Below are 21,967 nucleotides of genomic sequence, written 5' to 3'. Positions count from 1 at the left end.
TCTGCTGCTATTTCACCTGCAGAAGTGTAATCTTTCTGTAGGTTACCTGAACCCGAGTTATATTTTGCTGGATGCCTTCCAGTACCTATAAACTGACAAATTTTTAAGGTAACACCTTCTAAAGGTAGGCTGCAAAACTACAAAGACAATGAAACCAAGAGTGTGAGGACAAACATGGTACATGATTTCACAACTTCCCTTCCTATGGAAATGACCTAAAGATGTGAAAGTGGAAGGATACATGCCAAAATCACATCCATAGCCACTCTACTTTTAGGCATCTTTCCTTCCTTCATTTATGGTCTCTATTTTGTCTGTGCAGATGGTAAATTATTGAAAACTCTTCTAGACACGTATTTAAACTCAGAGGAAAAATGTGTTGCCTGATCCTTCTGTGTTTATTGAAGATCTTCAGCTGTGGATGCCATGGCTAACTGGGGATTTGCATTCCTTGGTTAATATTTAATTTGTAGCACAGCTGCAGCTTACATGAGATCCTGGATTCATCACTCAGAGAAATTTCCCATTAGTCATGAAAAATTTAGTTCAAATAAACAATACAGGATTGGATCATTCTCTATTATTAGTCATTTTTTCAAGCTAAAGTAATTATAAGAAAAACAGGTTGCAGTCTTATAAAAAAAGTAGTCCCAAGTCTTCTCAGAAAGGATAGACTTTATTTTGTTATTGTCTTTTTGTGGAAAATCATTAAAAAACAGTCAGGAAAAATACTTAGTAGTTTTGGGCAGGCAAAGTTAGTGTGTGCTTTATTTACAGGAATATTTCCACTGAAACTCCACATAGAACCAAGCACTCTAGAAACCTAGAGTCATAATGAACTAAAAAGAAACTGTAACCAGATTACTTTGCCTTATAGAGTCACTATATATGTGTTTAACTCACAATCTGATACATAAACACATACTTTATGCAAAGAGACCCACTCTACAAAGAGGTAGAAAAAGCTCTATTTCCTCGGCATGCACAAAGTATGTGTCAGGTAACAGCAAATGACATCAGACTGGGATGGTTGGTGGCTTCCACCTTAAACTGTGCTCTGTTCATTTACCTGTATCAGTTTAAACCTATTGATTTAAAACTTTTTTATTATTATTTGATTAAGTAAAGTTTGGATGTGTTCCATTACACAAAGCAGCTTTTTTGCTTATTTGCGTTTATAGTTTTACATGGGCTTAATTCCCCTGGGTGCAATTTACTCTCAAGTGCTGAATTCAAGAGGCAGAAAGACCTTAAAGTGGACATAAATTAGATTTGGCTGAATACAAGGCTCAATCAATATAGTTTAAACATTTGAATAGTCCCTGAAGTCCTGCTGGCACATCTGGGTTTGATAAACACATGCTGGGGTAAAGCTGAGGAATCAACTATAACCTCAGGAGACCAATGAGCTGAGTTTCCATCCAGAGTCAGTGGAGAGGGAGTCTCCAAAATTAACCTCCTTGCAGAGTTTGCTTTTGATTTTTAGGGAATGAGCATTCCTCACTCTTGCCACCAATGCACTCAGCTGCCCAAACACTGAGTTGGTTGCAACAAGAGCAGTGTTGTCTACAGAAAAATGTATTCACACTAAGGCTTAAAAATAAAAGTTGGCTATTATTTTAATGTTAAAACTTTATCTTAGAGCTCTAGACACCCAGAGGGCGTGATGCTTCAATCCAGAACAGGTTAAAGGAGAATAAATTTTGAAGTACAGATTATAAATACTTCCACAGCAGATTTGCCTACACGCTGTAACTACTAGCAAATTCATAGTTACAAAATAGACTCTTGTACCATCATTTTGAAACTGCTCATTTACATCTGCTTTTCCTGTTTAGCCAATTCTACTCTATTTCCCTGAAAAAAACAATGAACAACAATGAATCAGCATTCAACACATTTTTTTTAAAAAGCACAAAAACCTATTTCTGATCCTTATGAGGAGTGAAGCTCTTTTACCAAAATGGTTAAGTACCTGGACAAAATAGTCTAGAAGGAATGAATCCTACCACTTAAAACTTCATCAAGTGATTCAGGAAGGCTTCTCTGGTCTCTCACTCCAAGTATGACCATGACTAACACTATGCCAGGCCAGCTGAGGCTTTATCTGGTGTTGAAAAGATCCAAGGACAGAGATACTAAGCACAGTCCCAATGTTGCTCTGCTATTTCCACACCCTTAACAGAAAATACTCCTGGTGGTTCAGATGTGCTATGTAAAGCTTCTTCATCTCAAGCAAGTTCTGTGTACTGGCATAATTTGAATGAAAACATGGTACATTTACACAAAATTCCATACCTTAAAAGCAACTGCAGATGACTTAACATCTGTTAAGGGCTAGATGGTTTGACACATTTCTACATTTGCTCCAACCTTCACTGGGACTCTGGTTTATGCTGGCATGCAGTGTGATCTCTGCAAAGCTTCCCCTAGTGCCTGATGGAGATGATGCAAGCCTTTTCACTGCATTCAATCACTTTTGGGTTTGTGTTAGTTTTGCTTCTGGAACTACAGTGTTGATTGTTATTGCTGATCCAAGACCAATAGTCCCAGGTTGCTCAGGCAGTCAATCCAACAGCTCCGCTTGTTAAATTTTATCTCTTTTTAAACCTTTCTCTAGGTTGGAAAAATCCACAAGAATGCTGCCCGCAAAAGGGAATACCACGTCCTGTTCATGGTGATCACTACAGTTATCTGTTATCTGGTGTGCTGGATTCCATATGGGGTTATAGCATTACTTGCAACATTTGGCAAACCAGGTGCTGTGACTCCAGTTACAAGCATCATACCTTCCATCCTAGCAAAAAGCAGCACTGTTTGCAATCCCATTATCTACATACTTATGAATAAGCAGGTAAGACATGCATTATTTTTAACTTGTATTTTCTTCAGGGTCTATCAGACATTCTTGACCGTTGTGACTACCAGTCTTATAGCTGTATCTTTAAGGACATTGAAAGCTTGTCCAAACAATACTACTGGAGTCTTGGGGTGGAAGTGTTTGCAAACAACAGCATATTGCTAGATAGGAAGAAAAGAAAAATGATGAAATGTTTGCTTACTGAAATTGCTTGTATTCTTCTGAGGGCACGCTGGGTATTAATTTGTATCCTTCAGAGTTAGTTGCCAAAAGTATTTACAAGAAGAATACTCAAACATTTGGTGAGGTTGAGGAGTGTGGGGGGGAAATGGACAAGGAGACAAAGGGATTTAATGACCTAGAAAACAAAATAAAGGGGACCATTTGTAAATACCATTATCATGATAGATCCCCTTGAAACCAAATATAATTGCAGTTACTGTTTTTGTGGACATCTACATCCTTACTGTTAAATTCACAGTTCAGCAACATGCCAAAATACATAATGAATTTTGTCTCATGAGCACCAAGGCATATTCTACATCCAGTTCAGGTCCCTTATTCCTGTAAATGCCATTGTCAGTACTCCAAAGTGAGCCTCCTAATGTTTCTGTGTTGACAATTCTGACTCTAAGGTTTGATAATGGCAGATCTGGAAGTTTTGAAAGTATTTGCAGTAGGAAATCTGCAAAAAATATGCATAGTTTATGAACACTTTTTTATTAGATTACGTTAGAGGTTGTTCTCAGTTTTCTTTCTTAATTATGTCCATTATATTATTACAAAGCAAAGAAACACCCTTAATCTTTTCTTGCTCAGTGTATGCTGGAGCCCACCTTTAGTATTTATCAACAGCAGCAATATATTATTATGGAACTGAGACAAGGGAAGAGTTAAATTAAAGTTTAAAAAAAGTTAAAGTAACAGCCAAATATATTAAAGTTTTGCTACAGCCTGAGATCATACCTGGCCTGCTTCATCTAACCTAAATTTCTTAAACAACAAAAGAATCTACTCTTGGAACTTGAGGGCAAAATCTCAAGCAAGCTGTGAAACCTCCTTGAAATCAGAAGCAGAAAGTTCTATTGCCTTCCCCAAGACCAGGGCTTCATTTCCAAAGTCTAGTTTGAGCTGACACTGAAGCAAATAGAACATTCAATTTGAAAAGTGTTAATGCTGAAGAAAACCAGTAACTGTTCCCCCTTACCTTTTATGATTCTTATGAAAACTTCTCAACAGCAGCATGTGTCTTGCTTCTTTATTCTCTGAACACTTTGTCTGAGGTCCTTGACTGAGAGATAATCTGATTGTGCTGTGATCACTGGAGCAGGTTATATAATATTGATAGCAGATACATTTTTGCATTGTCATGAAGATGTGATGAGCAACCCTGAAGGGGAGGCAGTTGGTCAGTTTTGGGATAGATACTTTTTACTAATCAAACCAAAATGATAGCTAATGTACAGCATTAACCTGCAGCTCTCCTCTGATATGCCACTGTGTATTAGCAGTGAAAATAATTGGTTTTAACTCACACTGAGAAATGTGCTTCACTCAAGAAGGTGAAACCCATCCCTTTTGTCTGTTCCTCCTCCTTTCACAACGGGAACAATAGTAACATCCCCATACAATGCGTCATGGGTGTTCTTGGCACCTCTGTAGTTCTCACACTTTCTTGTAAATTTAACACCTCAGGAAAAGAATCTTCCTGGTTAATCTTCCTGGCACTCAGCTTTCCTCTCTTCATGCTTAGCTGAGAATTGTCACGGAAGGCTGGTGCCTCCCAACACAGAAATTATCTGGCCTGCATTTTTCACAGTTCCCTGTTTGCAGATGTGAGATACCACAGTAGGGTATTTTCTCCTGCACCTTAAAAATAAACAGAACATACGGCATAATTTTTAGCTCTCTATGTATTAGTCTTTTTGCTCTGGGAAATGCCCCAAAGATTGGAAAATGATGTTGGTTGACTGCAGTTGTGGTTTTAGCTTCCAGCTGTCATATATCTGTGCAGAGTATTGTGAACCATCAGCCTCTGAGTCAGCTTTAAAACTCATCCTACAGAGCGCATCTTTAAATTAACTCTCAAGCAGTCCCTGAGTCACTTTCATGGTCCTGGAAATCTAGAGAAAGAATTTTGTCTTTGGCATTGCCTACTGCACTGTCCTGAGGTGGTAAATCACTGAGGAAAATAGTGATTTTTTCCAGCTGCAGGAATTCCCTCAGATGGGATGGCATGAGGTGTGCTGCTGTCCTCCTTCCTGTGCTGTCCTCCAGGAGAGAGATGCACTGTTTAAGCTGGAGTGTTACTGGGCTCATAACATGCCAGGCAGACATCAAGATTCAGGGACAAAATTAAAGCACTAAACTGTCTGAGACCAAATGATGCTGGGGTGAAGCTGGAGGAGATGGTAGAGGAGATCCCATTTTCCCTGTTGTCTCTTTATGGAAGGCTCTTTTGGCTCTTGGCAATATGACTGTTTGTGCCTGGGGCAGCTTCCCCAAGGGTCAGGTCCCAAAAAGGCTGCACACAGCCAAGTAGCTGGGCAAGGTCAGTGTGCTTACACTTTCAGTGCATCAGTCCTTTATAATTATTAGTTAATGTAGTTGTGCAGATTTTGTTTCATCTTCTCCTACCTCTCTCAGTGTCTTTTATTCCCATCTCACATCTCTGTCAAGTTCCCATTGTTCAAACTTCCACCCATGCAACCACCCCAAACAGATTCTTAATGACACCTCTGACTACCTTCCTTTCACCATGGTGGTGCTGACAGAAACCTACTCTTTCACATGTTACATGCAAGTATTAAGCATTCACTCAGGAGATAGGGAGTTTCTCTGTAGCCATGAGTTTGCTGCTGAGGAGGTGATCACTGGGAGAATCCTGCTGTTGCGTGTTCCACAGAACAGCACGGGAACCTCAACATGGCTGGTATAACTGTGCATGAGGACATACTGCACTAACAGGTATTATTAGCTGGCTAGCCTAATGGTGTGGCAGCTTCAGAGGTCACGATCCGCTCATGTGGGGTTGTCAGGGTGTCGTGATGGTTCGTTAACCGATCCCAAAAGTGCAAAAAGGCAAACAGCAGGGGACCATCAGTTTAATCAATGCAAATGCACCTTTATTTAGGTACCAACAGCAAATGAAATAGAGGGGACAGAAAAGGGAAATAAAGAATAGAGAGAAAAGAGGGGAAGGGGAATATAGATACCACTGTCAAGAGGAGATCCTCAATGGTCCAGCCACATAGATTCACTGTCATTCATGGGGGTGCACCAAAGTCTTCCCAAAAAGTTACAGTTTATATAGTCTAGCCAAAGCGAGTGGCATCTGGCCAGAAGGTGGGGAAGATTGATGGGCCATTGTGAAGAGCCCGTTGGTCTGTGAAGCAGGTGCTGGCACGCAGGGACAAGCCACCGCTTGTCACAACCTGTTGGAATGCAGCGTTCTGTAGAAGCACAGCGAGTGCACCTGCTAACAGTCACTTGGCAAGTGTCCGTGTCCAGCTCGGCCAGGCCAGAACTCCTGTCAGGGGTCTTCAAGGTCCTTGCGACGGTCATGAGGCAAATGAAGGAAACTTCGGACCATCTCTCACAAGAGGTTAACCTTGTTTTAAATACCAGAAATTAATTTTTTACTGATACAGAAGTCAAGGTACTAATAATGAGTGTTCAAGAAGGTGTGGTTATGGATGAGATCACAGTGCGATTGAGTGAATCTCCACTTATTTCACAAAATTTGAAGATGACACTCAGAGAAAATAGAAATTTGCTGCATTGCTACTGACAGCCAAATTTAAGTCAAGTTTAAACCTGTGTCACTTATAGATCTTGGGAACCAATTGTTTGAAAACTACAGATGAGATTACATGTCAGAATCTTTGCTGAAGCAAAATAGCCTTGCTCCCCTGCAGCTCATGAGCTTTACACTAATTTCTTTCACATTTTTTGTTGCTCAGCTAGTGTACCTCAATCTCCCTGGACTACTGAAACTCAGGTTAGCACATCACTCTATTGCATATTACAATTGGATAAAAGGTCCACTCACACCATGTGATCAGTAATGTGCTATTTTTGGTGTCAGAAAGTGCCTCTGAGCAAAATAAGGAGGGAGAGTGTGACTAAAAGGGATGAATTAAATGTAAATATAAGTCCCTGATTAGTGATTTGATTTCTAGTGTCTGTTTTCTTGTATTAAAATCATTGCACTTTTAAAAAATAGGTGACCCTGTCATTTTCCCCAAGGATCTTGAGAAGTGATGCTCAAAAGAATATACACATTTACTTGAAAGTCATTACTACTGTGACCTTTCCAAATTTTTCATGTAATGGAGTATGATGGGTAAGGGAGAAATTAAGGAGAAAGAATGATAAAACTAAGACTTTTTTTTTTTTTTTTCCCTGAAGAGATTTGAATAATAATGATAATGATGTACTTAGGCAATCTTCCTCAATGGGACCTGAGCCCAACATCACACATCAGACACCTCCCAGGTGCCTCTGCTGTGGCTCTGACAGCTCCCAGGAAGCTATGTCACCTTCTCTTACCTAATGAGTAGCTTGTTGCTCAGGCCAGCCCCCTCTTCCAGGGCCTTCGTGGAACTTCCCAGCTGCCAGATGAATAACAAAGAGTTTTTCTGTCCATAATAATAATCTATTTTTCTCTGTATATGCAGTTTTCTAGCACCCCTTTTCAGACTTTCTTGATCTTACCTTTTGCACTGAACAGGGAGAAATGCACATGAGCTTTGGGAAAGGGAGATGCATCCTCCACTGGCTGTTATAACAGCTATATTTTCAGTCATTTTTCATGGGGTATTTTGCAGTTTTCAGTATTTCCAACAAAAAGTAATGGCTAATTTTTAAAGCTGGAGGAATATGTGTGCAAGTTAACAGTGTATTTTATAAGTTGCTCATTTTCACGTTTGGAAAGATAAGATATTTTAGCTGTGTGAGAACACAGAACTACAGATCCAGAAAGACAGTGTGCAATTCAGGGACAATTGTGCCAGATCTCATTTTATACATAAATTGGGACTCTTCTATTAAGTCCTGAAAGGAGTCTTTGTTTGCTTAGTTCAAACCTTTGAGAGGTTTGTGGAGTTACCATAGAATTTATTATCTTGTTATAATTTTCATTAAAATTCACATAGATTTCAATACTCATGATCTGTTTTTTTTCCCCTCTTTACTGGTAGCTAAGCTTTCTTAGAGTAATTAGTATTCCAAATAGAATGGCACACCTGAGCTCTTGAGTTGAAAATAGGTCAAGTCAAAATGATCTCTTACTGCAGAATATTCTACTATAGTACAGCTCAGAAATGTTTTGACTTTATTTCTCTGTCAACATATAGTGTTATGGCTTTTTAAATCAGAGGGGCAAAGAGAAGAAAGGTCTTAAGGGCACCTTTGCTGCTGTCATAAGGTATAATTGCATTTCACACAGTAAGTTTTAAATTACTTTATGAATTTCTCTTGCAGCTCATGACAAAAAGATCAGTTCAGGTAAATAACTTGGGCATTTAACTAGGGCTCCAAGCAACCCCAGCCAGACTTCATGCTGCCTCAGGCTATATCCTTTGATACATGTTGACATGTTCTGCCTGTCCTGGACTGGCTTCAATATTACAGAAGAGTTTAGAACTTTCTTCCTTTAGACCCAGGGCAAAACTAGGGAGCAGGAAGCCAGACCACCTCTTATGCGAGTAAAATACTGAATAAAGTTGAAAACTAATGCAGATGAATTATGAAGAGAAATACAAAGAGGATAAGCACATGTTTTAAACTATATAATGATTTTCAATTTGTGGCTAGGGAATGCAATAATGGAAATGAAATCCAGTTAAAAGATCCTTCTTCTGGAAGACACAGAAAGTGAAGGGCAGCAATATCTCTTTAAATCTTATTTTAAACAGGATCTAATATGTAAATGTCTCTTCCTGTGTTGCTCCTTTCATAACAGCAGAGAAACATGAGGCTTCACAGAAGTGGGAAGAGACCTCCACATTAGACAAGGGAAATAAATGGGTCAGAGATCAAGGGGGAAATGCAGTGAGCAGGGTTTGTAGCAAAGACGATGGGATCCTTTTGTAGTCCATATCCATCCTGCAAAAGGCATTTCTGAAAGGAGAAGAGAGGAGACTCCAAAGAGGGTGAAGCTGAGGTGTTGAATTTGAAGTGACTATAAGGCAGACAGATGGAGACTTTTCATCTGGGTCTGTAGTGACAGAAAAAGGGGTAATGCTTTTAAACTGAAAGAAGGTAGATTTATACTGGATATAATTTTGTTTTTTCTTTTTTTTTTTTTTTACAATGAGGATGATAAGAGAGGTTGTCCAGATAAGTGTGGATACCCTGAATTGTTCAAGGCCAGGCTGGACAAGGCTTTGAGAAACACAATCCTGTGAAAGATGTCCCTGCCCATGGCAGGGTGGTTGGAACTAGATCATCTTTAAAGGTCCCTTCCAACCCAACCCATGATAACATTCTATGATACAAGAAGTAATCTTTTCATATAAGGTATGTAATAGGTCTTTTCTTGTCTCTTCCACTTAGTCTTTAAACCTGGATGGACTAACCTATTGCTCCAAAGGTTTAAGTGGTCAGTGTAATTTAGATTAAGCCCCCTAGGCATGACGCAGGTAATCATTTTGTTATATTTGGACCAGGCAAATTTCAAAACAAAAGTATAGCTGTTTCTCTGTTTAAAGGTTGTGTCCACTCTAGTGGATGTTGATTGTGACTAGCTTAGAGAAGAGGGAACATTGCCTCAACTGCTTCCTGACAACCTGGTAGGCCATGCTAGTCAATAGAAGGGGTCACAGTCACACTAACCCTAGCGGATACAGGGAAATAAATCAGCATAAACTGCAATGATTGAATGACAGGAGATTTACATTGCTGCCTGTTTGAGGACTAGCAAGGAAATAGGTGTAGGCAAAGACTTGACCTCTAGAATCATTGTCACTACTCAAAAGGCAATAAAACAACAAACTGTTTAACCATTCAGATAAATTTTAGGGTTACACATCTTAAATTTTCTCCAGTACAGGGAAAACAGCTTCAGTCAAATAGTTTGCCCTTGCCTATCATGATCAGCCTACAGCTGTGCTGGCAGTTTGAGAACTACATTTACAATCAGCTGTTTTTCATGCTCTTCCACCTATAACATTAAACCTGCAGGATAGATTGATAGATAAAAGGAAATTTCCAGTATTCAGAGCTTACTGTAGAGCAAGAAATGTGGCATGTTCACAGCTAAAAAAAAAAGGTGTTAGGATTTTTGTAAACAAGGTCCCTTGGTAGCCTCATTGCCCTTGCAATAAGACTTCATAGGAAGCTCAGCCAAAGTGGTGTTTCTTTGCTGGCTTCACAGGTACATCTGTCCTCAAGGGAGAGTCTGGATGGTCAAGAGCTCAGCCAGTCCTGAGAGAAATACAGAGGGGAAAAGGATGAAATAATAGCCATTGTGCTTCACACTTTCCATTACTTCAGTGTGATCTAGAAGTTGCGTGAAAGCATTTGGCAGTTAAGTTTTTCATTCTGAACTGATTTCCAAGTTTGGTGTGGACAGTTAAAGTCCTACAAAGGCATATGTGATCCACAGGTAGTCTAAACTTGAGCTACTTTTCAAAATGCCATTGCCAAGCCACACTGAATGGATGTCACAGGTTTTTCTCTTGCAGTGGTCTAAACTGCAATGGCAGGTCAGGGATCAGACTCAGTTTTAGCCCACAGCTTGCTTTGATTAAGGTCAAGCATTTATGTAGCCTCAGAGTTCCCCATTTCAATTCTAATATCCCTGTTTTTCTATAATATGTCCAATGTTATGTTTTATAAGTAGGACTCCAGTTAAGCATTTGGTACTACTTACCATTTCAAAGCTGAATATAAGCACAGGTCAGGCGAAGAAAACAGAAAGCAACATTCTGTAATGCAGTGCAATACAGCATATTAGATAAACAAAGAATTTAGTTGCTTTATGAGGACAATCAAATTCAACAGATGAAAAAGTATTGAAAAAGTGTAACCCTGGCAGTGACAGAGCCACTAATTTACCTCTCCTGTTCAATAACAGAGTAATCTGTTGTCATATGGTAGTGGCACAATACTAAAACTGCAGCACATTTTTTCTCCATATTGTGCCAGTTGGGATTACGTCTCAGAGTTTTACTGTGTGTACCAGGCATATCTTTACAGTCATGTATCTTACTACAAATTCAAGCAACAATTGTTTCAGATTAGATGGATGGAAAAAAACCAAAATTAGTTTTCCTAGACAGAGAATATTTTTCAGCATTTATGTAACCTTCACTAAATAAATATTTTTACTTGAGTTAATCCTTGGTATCCTTGTGAAGCATATGGTTATCATCATCCTTGTCTTACAGCATGAAAAATTTGAGGATTAAAGGTTAGATCAGTGCTCAGACCCTCATGAACTTGCTTGACAATTCTAATTCAAATCTGTAGAACTTTATTTTATGATTTTATCCTAATATCCTTCTTCCTCCAGGGCAAAAAATCTGCTGTAGTCAAAGAAATAATCATTGACACAGTGTGGAAATTACAAATATACAAATATAAATACAAATATACAACTGTACTGGGCCTGTAATTCATTAAAATAACCCCCTTTTCATTATAAACTGCATCTTTTAATGCAATTCAGAAATCTGACTGTGTCCAAAGGAAAATAAATTTGAGGTTCATTGTCTTTTAAAGTAGAAGCTATTACAGAGTTTTGTTCCCCTGATGTTTAGTATAATAACTGCTCTCAAACTAAATGTATTTGTATCTAGTTTATAAACCTGTATTCCTCAAAAAGCCCTTCTTCGATAGTTGTCTTTTCCTCATACTGGGACACCATAAACAGATCACTTTCTACCCCCACATTGCTAATGTGAACTAGTTTAGTTCTTTTCAGAATTTCATGTTCAAAACAAATATTCAGATAATAATCTCAGTACTCATGCTTGGAATTGGGTATTTCATTTGGGAAATGTTTTAGGCATTCACTGGATGTTAATAGAGAACCAACACCTCAATGTACTAGGAGTTATTTCTTGTTTCTGTCTTGTTTGCAGTCTAACTCTGTCTAACTCTCTTGATTATTATCTTCAGAATCTGAACTGAAAACAAGAATATCGGCTCTACAGTGGCCTCTTAAATCCCTTTATCTAAATTAGAATCAGATTTTCAGAAATGGCTGTACAGAAATATACACAAGAGGTCTGCTACATAAGGAACAGCTATTGTATGCTGAGTACTTTATGGATGACCTTACTTCAGATGTAATGTTCAAATCCTGCAGGGAAAACACTTATTCAAGACCTTACAACTCACCCAAGGCTTTACAGATCTTCTGTGTTTGCTGGCTTTAGGCCAGTAGAAATTCACTACAAGCAGGATTCAAAGGTCAACCAAAAATTTATATCATTTGTCTTCCATTTCACTTTCACCACTCTTCACCTCTCTCACAGCAAGCACTAGCTTCAAAATTGAAGAATTTCTATGTGAATTGGAAAACAAAAAACTAGGCATGTTTGTCACTTGTTAGTCAATTAGTCAATTTCCTAGCAAAGCATTTTCTCAGTGTGAAATGCAGCTTCTTCAATATTAGAGAAGCTGTTAATTTAGCCAATTTTATTTTCAGTGGGAAAAAAAAAAAGGATATTTCAGCCCAAATCTCATGCTTAAGCTGCTACACCTTGGTTCTTGTCAAAAGTATCTTCAATGAAGAGCACTATCCTTCACCCAGCAGATCAAGCTCTCTTACCAGACTGCATCCCCCATGTGCAGGAACAGCAGTGGCTCAGTGAGGGGCAGGAAATGCAGTGAAATGTAGCCCAGCCCAGTGATCTAATTTATAGGGGAACAGTCAGAATGAAGTTGAGCTATAGATCCATAAAGACATCTACTGGATATTTTTACAGTCTGGGTTTTTTTCTGGATTTTTTTTGATAATTTGTTTTGGTTTTGTTCAATAAGAGAAAGAAATTATAGAAGAATTAAAAATTCTGTCAGAAAAGAAATTCTGATTTCTCAGCCCAATGGATTCTGTTATTGCATTAGTCACACATAAAACCAAATAACTGCTACCAAAACACAGTCACAAATCAACCCCCTCTCAGTAATTTCTAATTCTGCCTTAGGTAAAACCAATACCTAATTGCCTGCAAACCTAGATAAAAGTAAAACCCAGGGAAGACTTAGTCCTCATCCTTTATACCCACCACTTTCTCTACTATGGTTCTCATTTCTTGATAAAGTATTAAGTGTCCTCATCCAGCAGAAGAATGCTTATCTGGCAATTAAAAGGTTCTTCCAGCATTCCCATATCAGAGAACTTCCTATATCTCATTCATAGCAATTGATGGAAATATAATTTTGGGCAACAGAAGCAACAGGGCAGGTAGTCAGGAAATCTGGGGGAGAAGGAGGCTTATAAAAACCTATGTTTTAGCCAGAGGTAGGATTAATTAGTGCCAAGGAAGAAGAATCAGTAGGTAAAATGCCCAAGAGCTGCTGAAGTTTCTCTTCACACTTTGGATTTCTTTGTGCAGTGCTCTGGGTCTCAGCCTTAATGAAACTCTATAAGGAACACCTGGAAGATTTACTTTCCCTAAACCTGTTACATAGCCAAAGACAGGTAGTTCGTAACCTACTTCCCCCAAAAAGAAAACCACCTGATCACAAACAACCCCCCCCCCCAACACAATAACATCACATTTCTACAAATATTTAGTAATGTTCTATATTCATAGCAAGATTTGGGCAGGAATATACCAGTATAAACCCATCACAGTCAGCTGCAGTCTTCATTTTAATCCCTTTGGGCTGATCTAGAGTCCATGGCTGAAGAATTGAAAATACAAGAAAAAAGTGGGTCAGCAGAACAGCATATTGACGGTAACTAAACAAGCACATAAATTTTTCAAGTGTCAAAATACTTCTCATTGTTATGCTTTGAACTTCCAGCAAAATGTGAGTTATTTTAAAATGATCTGGGAATCACTCATCCCATATTATGGTGGTAATAGACCCTTAATTTCTCCTTACAAAGTAAAATGTTACTGTAGGGACCGGTACATTTGCTGCTGCCTCTGTTAGTCAGGTTCCATCAATCATGCTGCAAAACCCTAAACAATTCTAACTTATGAAATGGGAATATAAAAGAGAGAGAGGATCCATTTTTTTTGCTATTCACTGAAGTTCCTCATCTTCCTTTAGGAAACTCTTCTTAAGTTTCTTTTAGGTAAGAGGAATTAACTTCACATGCTACTTGTTTTGTATACTGTATGGGGTTTAGTTACTCTCTTTAAGGCCAGAAAAGAGCATTTATGAGATAAAGATGACAACTGGTCTGTTTTTCCTGCAGTGATAAAACCATTGAAAACAACCATGTGCTGTCTTAAACCAGTGTGCATTGAAGACACAGTAGTATTGTTAATATTTGCTTTCATGTGCCTAATCAATCCCTTTGAAGTTCAGCAGCCATGCTGATTACACTTAAGTATGGGCAAAGAAAAGTTTCTCCCTGTTTCCTCTGACAAAATAACTATCCTCACTTTATGATCCCTTCAGCTTTGATCTCTCACTTTGTTAACTTTATATGAGAGCACATGTTTCATGGGGACTTACCTAAAAGGAGTATTTTAAAATAATTATCTGAATAGCATGTTGTAACCATGAAAATAAGGTAATATTTCTCAGATATGGTATATGCTCTGTTGTTTCTGCCTTCCTTACTCTTCTACCATGGAACAACTTTGTTAATATTATTTTGGTAACAGCTTACACATTTTCTTCTTATCTCTACTTCTTGGGATGCTACAACTACTCATTAAAACGCTGAATGTCCTGACAACTACCTTCAGCCCCATGCATTTGTAAAATCCAAATTAGGTCCATCAGATAGCTTATAATTTCATTTGTATAGACAAAAGCAAGTACTGGAAATAACTGAAAGACAACCCAACACTTCCAAAGAGGAATATTTCTAGGGGAGAAAAGTAATGGTGCTTGATCCAGTTGGAAACATCAGCTAAGACTCCTATCCCTTTTACTGAAAAAGCAGGCTCGGAAACAGGTCCAGAACCAAACCTTCCCCACTTTCCCTTTCTGGTTGTCTGTCTTCTTCATGCTCAGGATACAGCACTTTATCTAAACCTCCTGGCTCATGTGCCTCATGGGCAGTAGGGCTGGGTCTAGGCATAGACCTGTGGCACTTTCAGCTCGCTCAAAACACATGTTCATGTTTCTTGCCTTAATTTGCCAAAAATTTTTCATTTAGCAAATGAAAAATTGACATTTTGCCTTAGTCCAAAGTGTAAATGCTTTAGATTGAGAATGCTGCCTAGTTTACAGAACATCAGACAACTCACAAGTCATGAACTCTAACTTCTTGAGGCACGTTCACGTTATGCTTCCTACAACTATCACTAAACAATACTTAAAGGTAAAACAAAGCCTTCTAGATTTATGCAGAACTGCCCAAACCTCTTTCATTAGCAACACTCCCATCCTCCCATCCCGAGGGCCTCACTTCCCCAGGAGACATACCTGCTGCACGTGGTAGCAGTAGAGCAGGATGCAGCCAGTACAACCTCTCCATCAGTGCTCCAGGAATGAGAGTGGAAAACAATTACTGTTTAGAAGGTGGGGCAGTAAAACATTTTAATCAGGCAGCTCAGTTGCAGTCAGACAACTGTCTGGGAGCAAGGTAATTAACAGCAGCTGACATAGCCTGGAGTCAGCACTGGCAGTAGTTTTCCCCTCTGGCTGCTTCCATAAAATCAAGGCACCTGTGATGCCTATTGCCTGCCTTCCATAACCCTCAGGGTTCTGGAGTCCTCTCACAAGCTTATAAGGAATTGTTGCTACAGTAATTATCCCCTACCTGTCAACATCTTGGAACCAAGGGGAAATTTGATTTATCTATGTGCAGAAACAGGTCACCAGAGGAAATTAGTTGTCTTATTTCAGTTATCATACAGATGACAGGGAGGAGGTGGTTCAGAGTGTAGCAGTGTAACCCCATTAGTCTTTTCTCAGTTAAATTTGCGGGATTCATCTGTTTACAAAAAAGCTGAACTCCGGCAGAAGTCTGTTGTTAGCTCTACAGTTCTGTAGTTCTTCATTTTAAGATCACATCCCAGCACACTAAACCAGCAGCAATATGAGCACCTACAGATGAATTGGATTTCTTTCAGATGTGCAGAAAAAAAATATAAGAAAACAAAATGCCAAACCCAAGTAAGTGACTATTAGGAAAAAGCAACAGTCCTGCCCATCTGTTATGGTACATCTTCTAGCTGTTTCCTTCTGTTTTCTTTATGTCTTTTATAATTCCTTGTCTCTCCCCCTTCCTTTTACTGGACCTTCTTTACTTTAATAATGAAGAATCCAGCAATCACACCAGCAATGATTCCCCCTGTGATCTGTCACAACCTTCTTGTGCTGCCAGTCTTCTGGTGGCTATTCTGCTTCCAGTTTAAAAATACATCCCTATATTTCTACATTATAGTTACTTTTCAGTCAGCTTAATATAACCAGTTAATATTTTCATCAAACTAAATAAGCATTTACTTAGCTTATTTTTAGGAAAAAGAAATAACAGGGCATGCACTTCTTACTTGCCTTGGTTATCAAGGCATGAAGCTTTGGAGTCAGACTATACTTCCATAAGAGTACTGCCATTTCTTTGAAGTGTATCCTCTGGAGTAACTTACTGTGTAAGAAAGTAGAATCTAAAAAACAAGGAAGGATACCTATATGGAGTATACATTGTTAAGTTTTGGGGTGCAGCAGATAAATCCATGCTATTCTGATGAAGCAATCAAATTTGTCACCCTGGAAAGATCAAGATATCAGGAAAGCCAGAACAGAAGTCCAAACAAACCACAAATGTTAGTGCTCTGTTCACATTAATTGATGCAATCCCACAGTAAGATGCTGTTTAAGCACTGCTGCAGGTGCAGTTATCTGCAGAAGATGGTGGATGTGATTATAGTAAAAGACTGACTCCTCCCTTGCTTGTCTAGCTGTTCTTATCACAGTACCACAGAATAGTTTGGGTTGGAAGGTCACTTTTAAAGCTCATCTAGTCCTAACCCCCTGCAATGATCAGGACCTTCTTCAAATCAGACAGGTTGTTCAAAGTCCCATCCAATCTGACCTTGAATATTTCCAGGGATGGGGCAACTACCACCTCTCTGGACAACATGTTCCAGTGTTCTACTGTGCTCATCATAAAAAAATTCTTTCTTATATTTATTCAAAATCTACACTATTTTAGATTAAAACCATTACTCTTTGTCCTGCTGCTACAGGCCCTACTAAAAAAGCCTGTCCCATGTCTCTTGTAAGTCTACTTTAAATACTGAAAGGCCACAATATGGTCTCCCCAGAGACTTCTCCAGGCTGAACAATTCTAACTGTCTCAGCTTTTACTCATAAAAGAGGTGCTCAAGACCTCTGACCTCTTTGTTGGCCTCCTCTCCAACAAGTCCATGTCCTTCTTATGCTGGAGGTCCCAGGTCTGGATGCAGTACTCTAACTGGGCTCTCACCAGAGCAGAGGAGAGGGGGAGAATCACTTCAACAAGTTCATGCTGCAGTCAAGACAGCAAGCTGAATTAAAAATCCTGAGATATATCTTTCAGGCAGATCACAACAGGCAGATACAGACTGAAATGCCTGTATGAAGTGTCACCTCTCAATAGAACTATGCCCCTAAGAACTACTCAAGTGAAACACAGTTGGCTTCTATGAGTAAAACAATAAAAGGCATGTTGTTCAAAAAAGGGCAGTGCAATTTTGGGAATAGACCTGAAAATGAGTTGCCTCTAAGGCTCCCTGAGATACTATCAGATACTATCACACCTCCCTGCTGAAGAATAGCATGTAAGCAAGATATCCTCTGTACCCCACATAATACAATTCATGGATTTACACCTCGTACTGAGGTACAGTTTGAATGCAGTGAGACAAGAATGTCCTCTCTGATGTCACAGAAGAGTAAAGATGACTGAGCATTTAATAGACAGGAACACATTGATCATATTTTCTTGTTAGTTTTTTAAACAAAAAACCAAAGTTGCTGGATTTAAAAGGTATCAATTAATTGCTTCATGTGTAGGTACCAGCATTTAACTTATTCTCTAGCATATCTCACTGATTTGAGTTTTCTGGATGGTGTTACTTGCATATCATGACAGTAACTAGCCCCACAGCACTGCCTGTCAGGAGGTGCTGTAATACACAGAATGAGCTGCATGATTACTTGTCTGCCAGGAGTGTACATAATGGCAATCCAACTTTTATCATTCCACTAATGTGCAACCAACTGTCTTGTTGGCATGAACTTAAGATGAGCCCCTGGGATGAAAACACTGATTAGCACCTCCACTGGCCCAACTCAGGCACCCGTGTAGTTCAAGTACTACCAAAAAGCAGCAGTATGCTCCACATTTAATGGATGTAAGCAGGCTTGTTGTGGTTGAATTATACAGTACTTATCACAGATGAAGGGCAAGTTACATTTTCCCTTTGGTAAGCTGTTTTTCATTTTAATTAATAATTTATTAAAAAGCTTCTCCCTTAGACATAACACTCTTCTTCTCCCTTAAACACAACACTGGATTCCTTGACTGGGTAGCACAGCCATTTAGCTGAAGTCTATCAACATTTCAAGTACATCACCAAGTCATCAGAGCATGACCTCCAAACCTGACAATCGACAACCTCCTTGCTTGACAATCACCAGGAATCTACTGCTCAGAAATTGACTGAGCAGTATGGTGAATACATTCTCCCAGGGAATCCTAGCACATCTGCTCGGGTACACATGTTCACTTTAGAATAAAACTGGCTTTACAATATTTGCCTCTTTTCTGTATTTTACTGTGATACCTCAGATTAACTGTCCATTTCCATTTGAGATTTCATTGAAATTGTGGGCAGAGCTGACAGGCACCTTCCCTCTTTTGTTCCACCTGTATTTCAGTGTCATTCATTTAAAGCAATATGAAAAGACCAGCACTCCTAAACATGAAAACAAATGTTTTATTTACAGGAAAAAATCTGTACACTGTGTATACATAAAAATATACAAAATCATAATAGAAAATATAAAAAGTGTTAAAATGTATACAAACACTGCTTAAAAATGTGACTCCTGTAAAATCTTAAGGTTTGTTATTAGAGTACACATTCATTTAAAAAAATCATCATACAAAATAATTCTCAAAGCTATTAAAAAAGTACACAGTCTATATTTGAATAGTTCAATGATTACATATTTTAAGAGTGATGAGATGATATGAAAAAAAGTAAGGCTTTTACACACAACTCTTATTTCAAGAACAAAATTCTGAATCTGATTACTAAGCCAGAGAGAAGACATCTGCACTGTCAAAATTCATTAAGTGATTCATCTACCCCTGGCATGGGTTACTTTAATTTCAAACAGTTAAATCAGGTATCCTCCTTGTGTGTGAGAGGACAGATGCTGGAAAAGATTAAAATACTTTTAACAGCAGGTTTCTGAATTACCTACTTCAAAGCAGGATTTCATTTAAATATGCATCAACTTTAGAAAGCATGAAGGGAAAAATAGTAACCATTTATTGTTGCAGTCAATTCATTTAATACTCCTTTCATAGTACATCTCTGTCACTGTCCAAATGGCATTTTTCATCCTTAAAAACTTCTGAAGAAAAAAGAAATTAAAAACCCCACTAGGGATTGCTTCACATGTGTTTTGAACTCCTGTTTAATTCAATCAGTCTCTAAAATGACTGTGCTCAGTCTGTGTAACAAGTGAGTGTAGACACTTGTCTTCATTTAAAAAAAAACAACTCTTTTGGCTTTTCTGACTTTGGCAAGAGATCTACAGCAACAAGTTCAGAATTTGGATGTCTTCACCAAAGAAAATGTCTTTACCAAAGACAAGGAATGCTTAAATTAAATTTGTACAGAGAGAGTGTATATTAAGAGTGTTTATGTCACCCCTATATCTCTCCAAAGGTACATCATGGTGCTTTCACTGAATTTACCAGAGTTTCTACAGCATAAAACTGCACAACAAGGTAAAAAACATGTAATAGTTTAATCCAGTGAAGGACTGAGCTATGAGTTTATGCTGAGGTAACCTTTAGAACTATAGAGGAATGGAACAAAACAATGTTTTTTTCCTAGTAAAAAGATTTTGGCTCTAAATGAGGCAAAATATATTGTAATTTTTTCTTGATTAAACAAAAGAATACCTTGATTTTACCACCCAAAACTGAATGCATAAAATAATAGAGCACCACAAGTCAGAAAAGTTACAGAATTCACAGTGGGGAAAGAAGAGCATAATTAGATTCAGCATAAACTCAGTGCATTTCCTTAAACTGCTGCTGTGTTTCTGGTTTGTTCCAGTTAACTTTAACTGTTGTCCACAGCACCAGGGTACAGAAATGAGGCTTGACAGTGTTTGAAGGCAACTTGTTCCTACTTGTCAGTAAAACTCCATAAATTTAAAGCCTACAAGTGCAAAGGGAGCTCAGGGGCCCAATAGCAGAGGCAATTGCTTGGCTGATGATGCACCTTGACATGCATCAGGTTTGTGCAAACCTCTCTTGTCTAGGTGATGTCCCACTCTGTTAGTGTGTGACAGCCACATGGGAGAGCTATGAAGCCATGCCTGTATCTTTTCCCCGAAAAGTCCCATGATCTTGGTGAAAAAATACACTTCCTTTCACATTGCTGCATTTAACATGCATCTAAAACCAGGACTCTCACCCATTATTTTTAGAAGAGCTGTGGTTCAGAGTTATTACACATTGACTCTTTTAAATTTACTGAATGTGGTTCTTTGCAAACATTTCTCTGCCCTCATAAGGGATGGGGAAATGCCCAGTAATTCAAAAACACTTGGAGGGCTCTTATAAAAGCCAGAATGCCAATGCCACAGAGAGTAAGTGGTGAGAGGAGCACCTCTGCAGGTCTCTATGTTTCCCCTTTACTTCTGCCTCTTCCCCCCTTGCAGCAAGTGGAGGGGAGCCCTCAATTAGCAGATCAAGCACACTTGCACATGTGCCAGAAACTGAAGGAGGACAAGACAAGGGAGGAGAGAAAATGCTCTTTAAACAACCACAATGTGTTTGAGCAGGCAGACCAGTAAAACATCACAGTGGAAACCAGTGTTAGAAAGCCATTCCAGGCTCATTTTTTAAAGGTGGCATCACAGGTTGGTCTTCCTCCTCTGCGAGCAAACGTTTGCAGCACAGCTCTGCAGCATCTTCTGAGGTGATGGTGCTACAACAACCGCATTTGTACTTATGGAAGGAGGTCTGACTACCATATAAAGAAGGATATGGCAAAGAAAAAAAATTTGGCTGCAAAGGCTTGAGTGTGCAGTCCAGTAAATTAAAAATATACAGGGTTTTTTTCTGTAACTATTTGCAAAGCAGTAATAAATACTCAGACCTGGTTCTGCATTGGTATATAAATGATGTACTAAGTAGGCATGCTTAGCACTTGTTACATGAAACGTTATAATTTGCCTTGTTCTGTATAAGCAACACCTGTGTTGATTATTCTGAAAAATTATTGAGAGAATAAATAATACTATATAATCTTGCTGTGGGTGGTTGAGCAATGCAGTTATTTTTCTTCTTTGTGAAAACTGAAGTTAAAAGTTAGTGGTTGCAGGCCAGTCAAAGTGATTTTTTTTTCTTTTTGGATCTCTAGAAGTTCCTGCTTATCGAAAAGTAGCATATTCACTAGTCTTAGAAAGCTAAACTCCCTTCCTTTACAGTTATGTCATAGCTAACACAGGGTACAGCAGAGAGGAACATATTTGATTGCACTGTTCAGACTGCTTATGTTTTCCAAACAGGGTACCAAACATATGGAAAAATAGATTAGTTCTGTGTTGGCTATTTATCCTCCATGCATTTAAATAAGAATGTTATTAACTTCAAGAATAAAAGTTGCCATCACACATAACATTCAAAAGAAATTGATATGTACTATATCCATAGTCCAAGCCTAGTATGAGTAAAACTTATTGATATGTACCAAAATGCCTAATGGACATAACTATCCATACAAT

The 21,967-nt window shown here is 38.6% G+C and overlaps 1 protein-coding gene across 1 annotated transcript in view; it reads left to right on the top strand.

Moving 5' to 3' along the window:
- The window catches only part of LOC128804257 (pinopsin-like), a 75,128-nt gene that overhangs the window by 49,351 nt on the left and 3,810 nt on the right, over positions 1–21,967 (top strand). The window contains exon 3 of the mRNA XM_053971879.1: positions 2,621–2,854. Within this exon, the coding sequence (XP_053827854.1) occupies positions 2,621–2,854 (234 nt within the window). The remainder of the gene's footprint in view (positions 1–2,620; positions 2,855–21,967) is intronic.

Source organism: Vidua macroura, chromosome 2 (assembly GCF_024509145.1).
Source record: "Vidua macroura isolate BioBank_ID:100142 chromosome 2, ASM2450914v1, whole genome shotgun sequence".
In the NCBI taxonomy this organism is placed as follows: domain Eukaryota; kingdom Metazoa; phylum Chordata; class Aves; order Passeriformes; family Viduidae; genus Vidua; species Vidua macroura.
The sequence above is the reverse complement of the archived record's forward strand: the minus strand, read 5'-3'. Positions and strand labels throughout refer to the sequence as shown.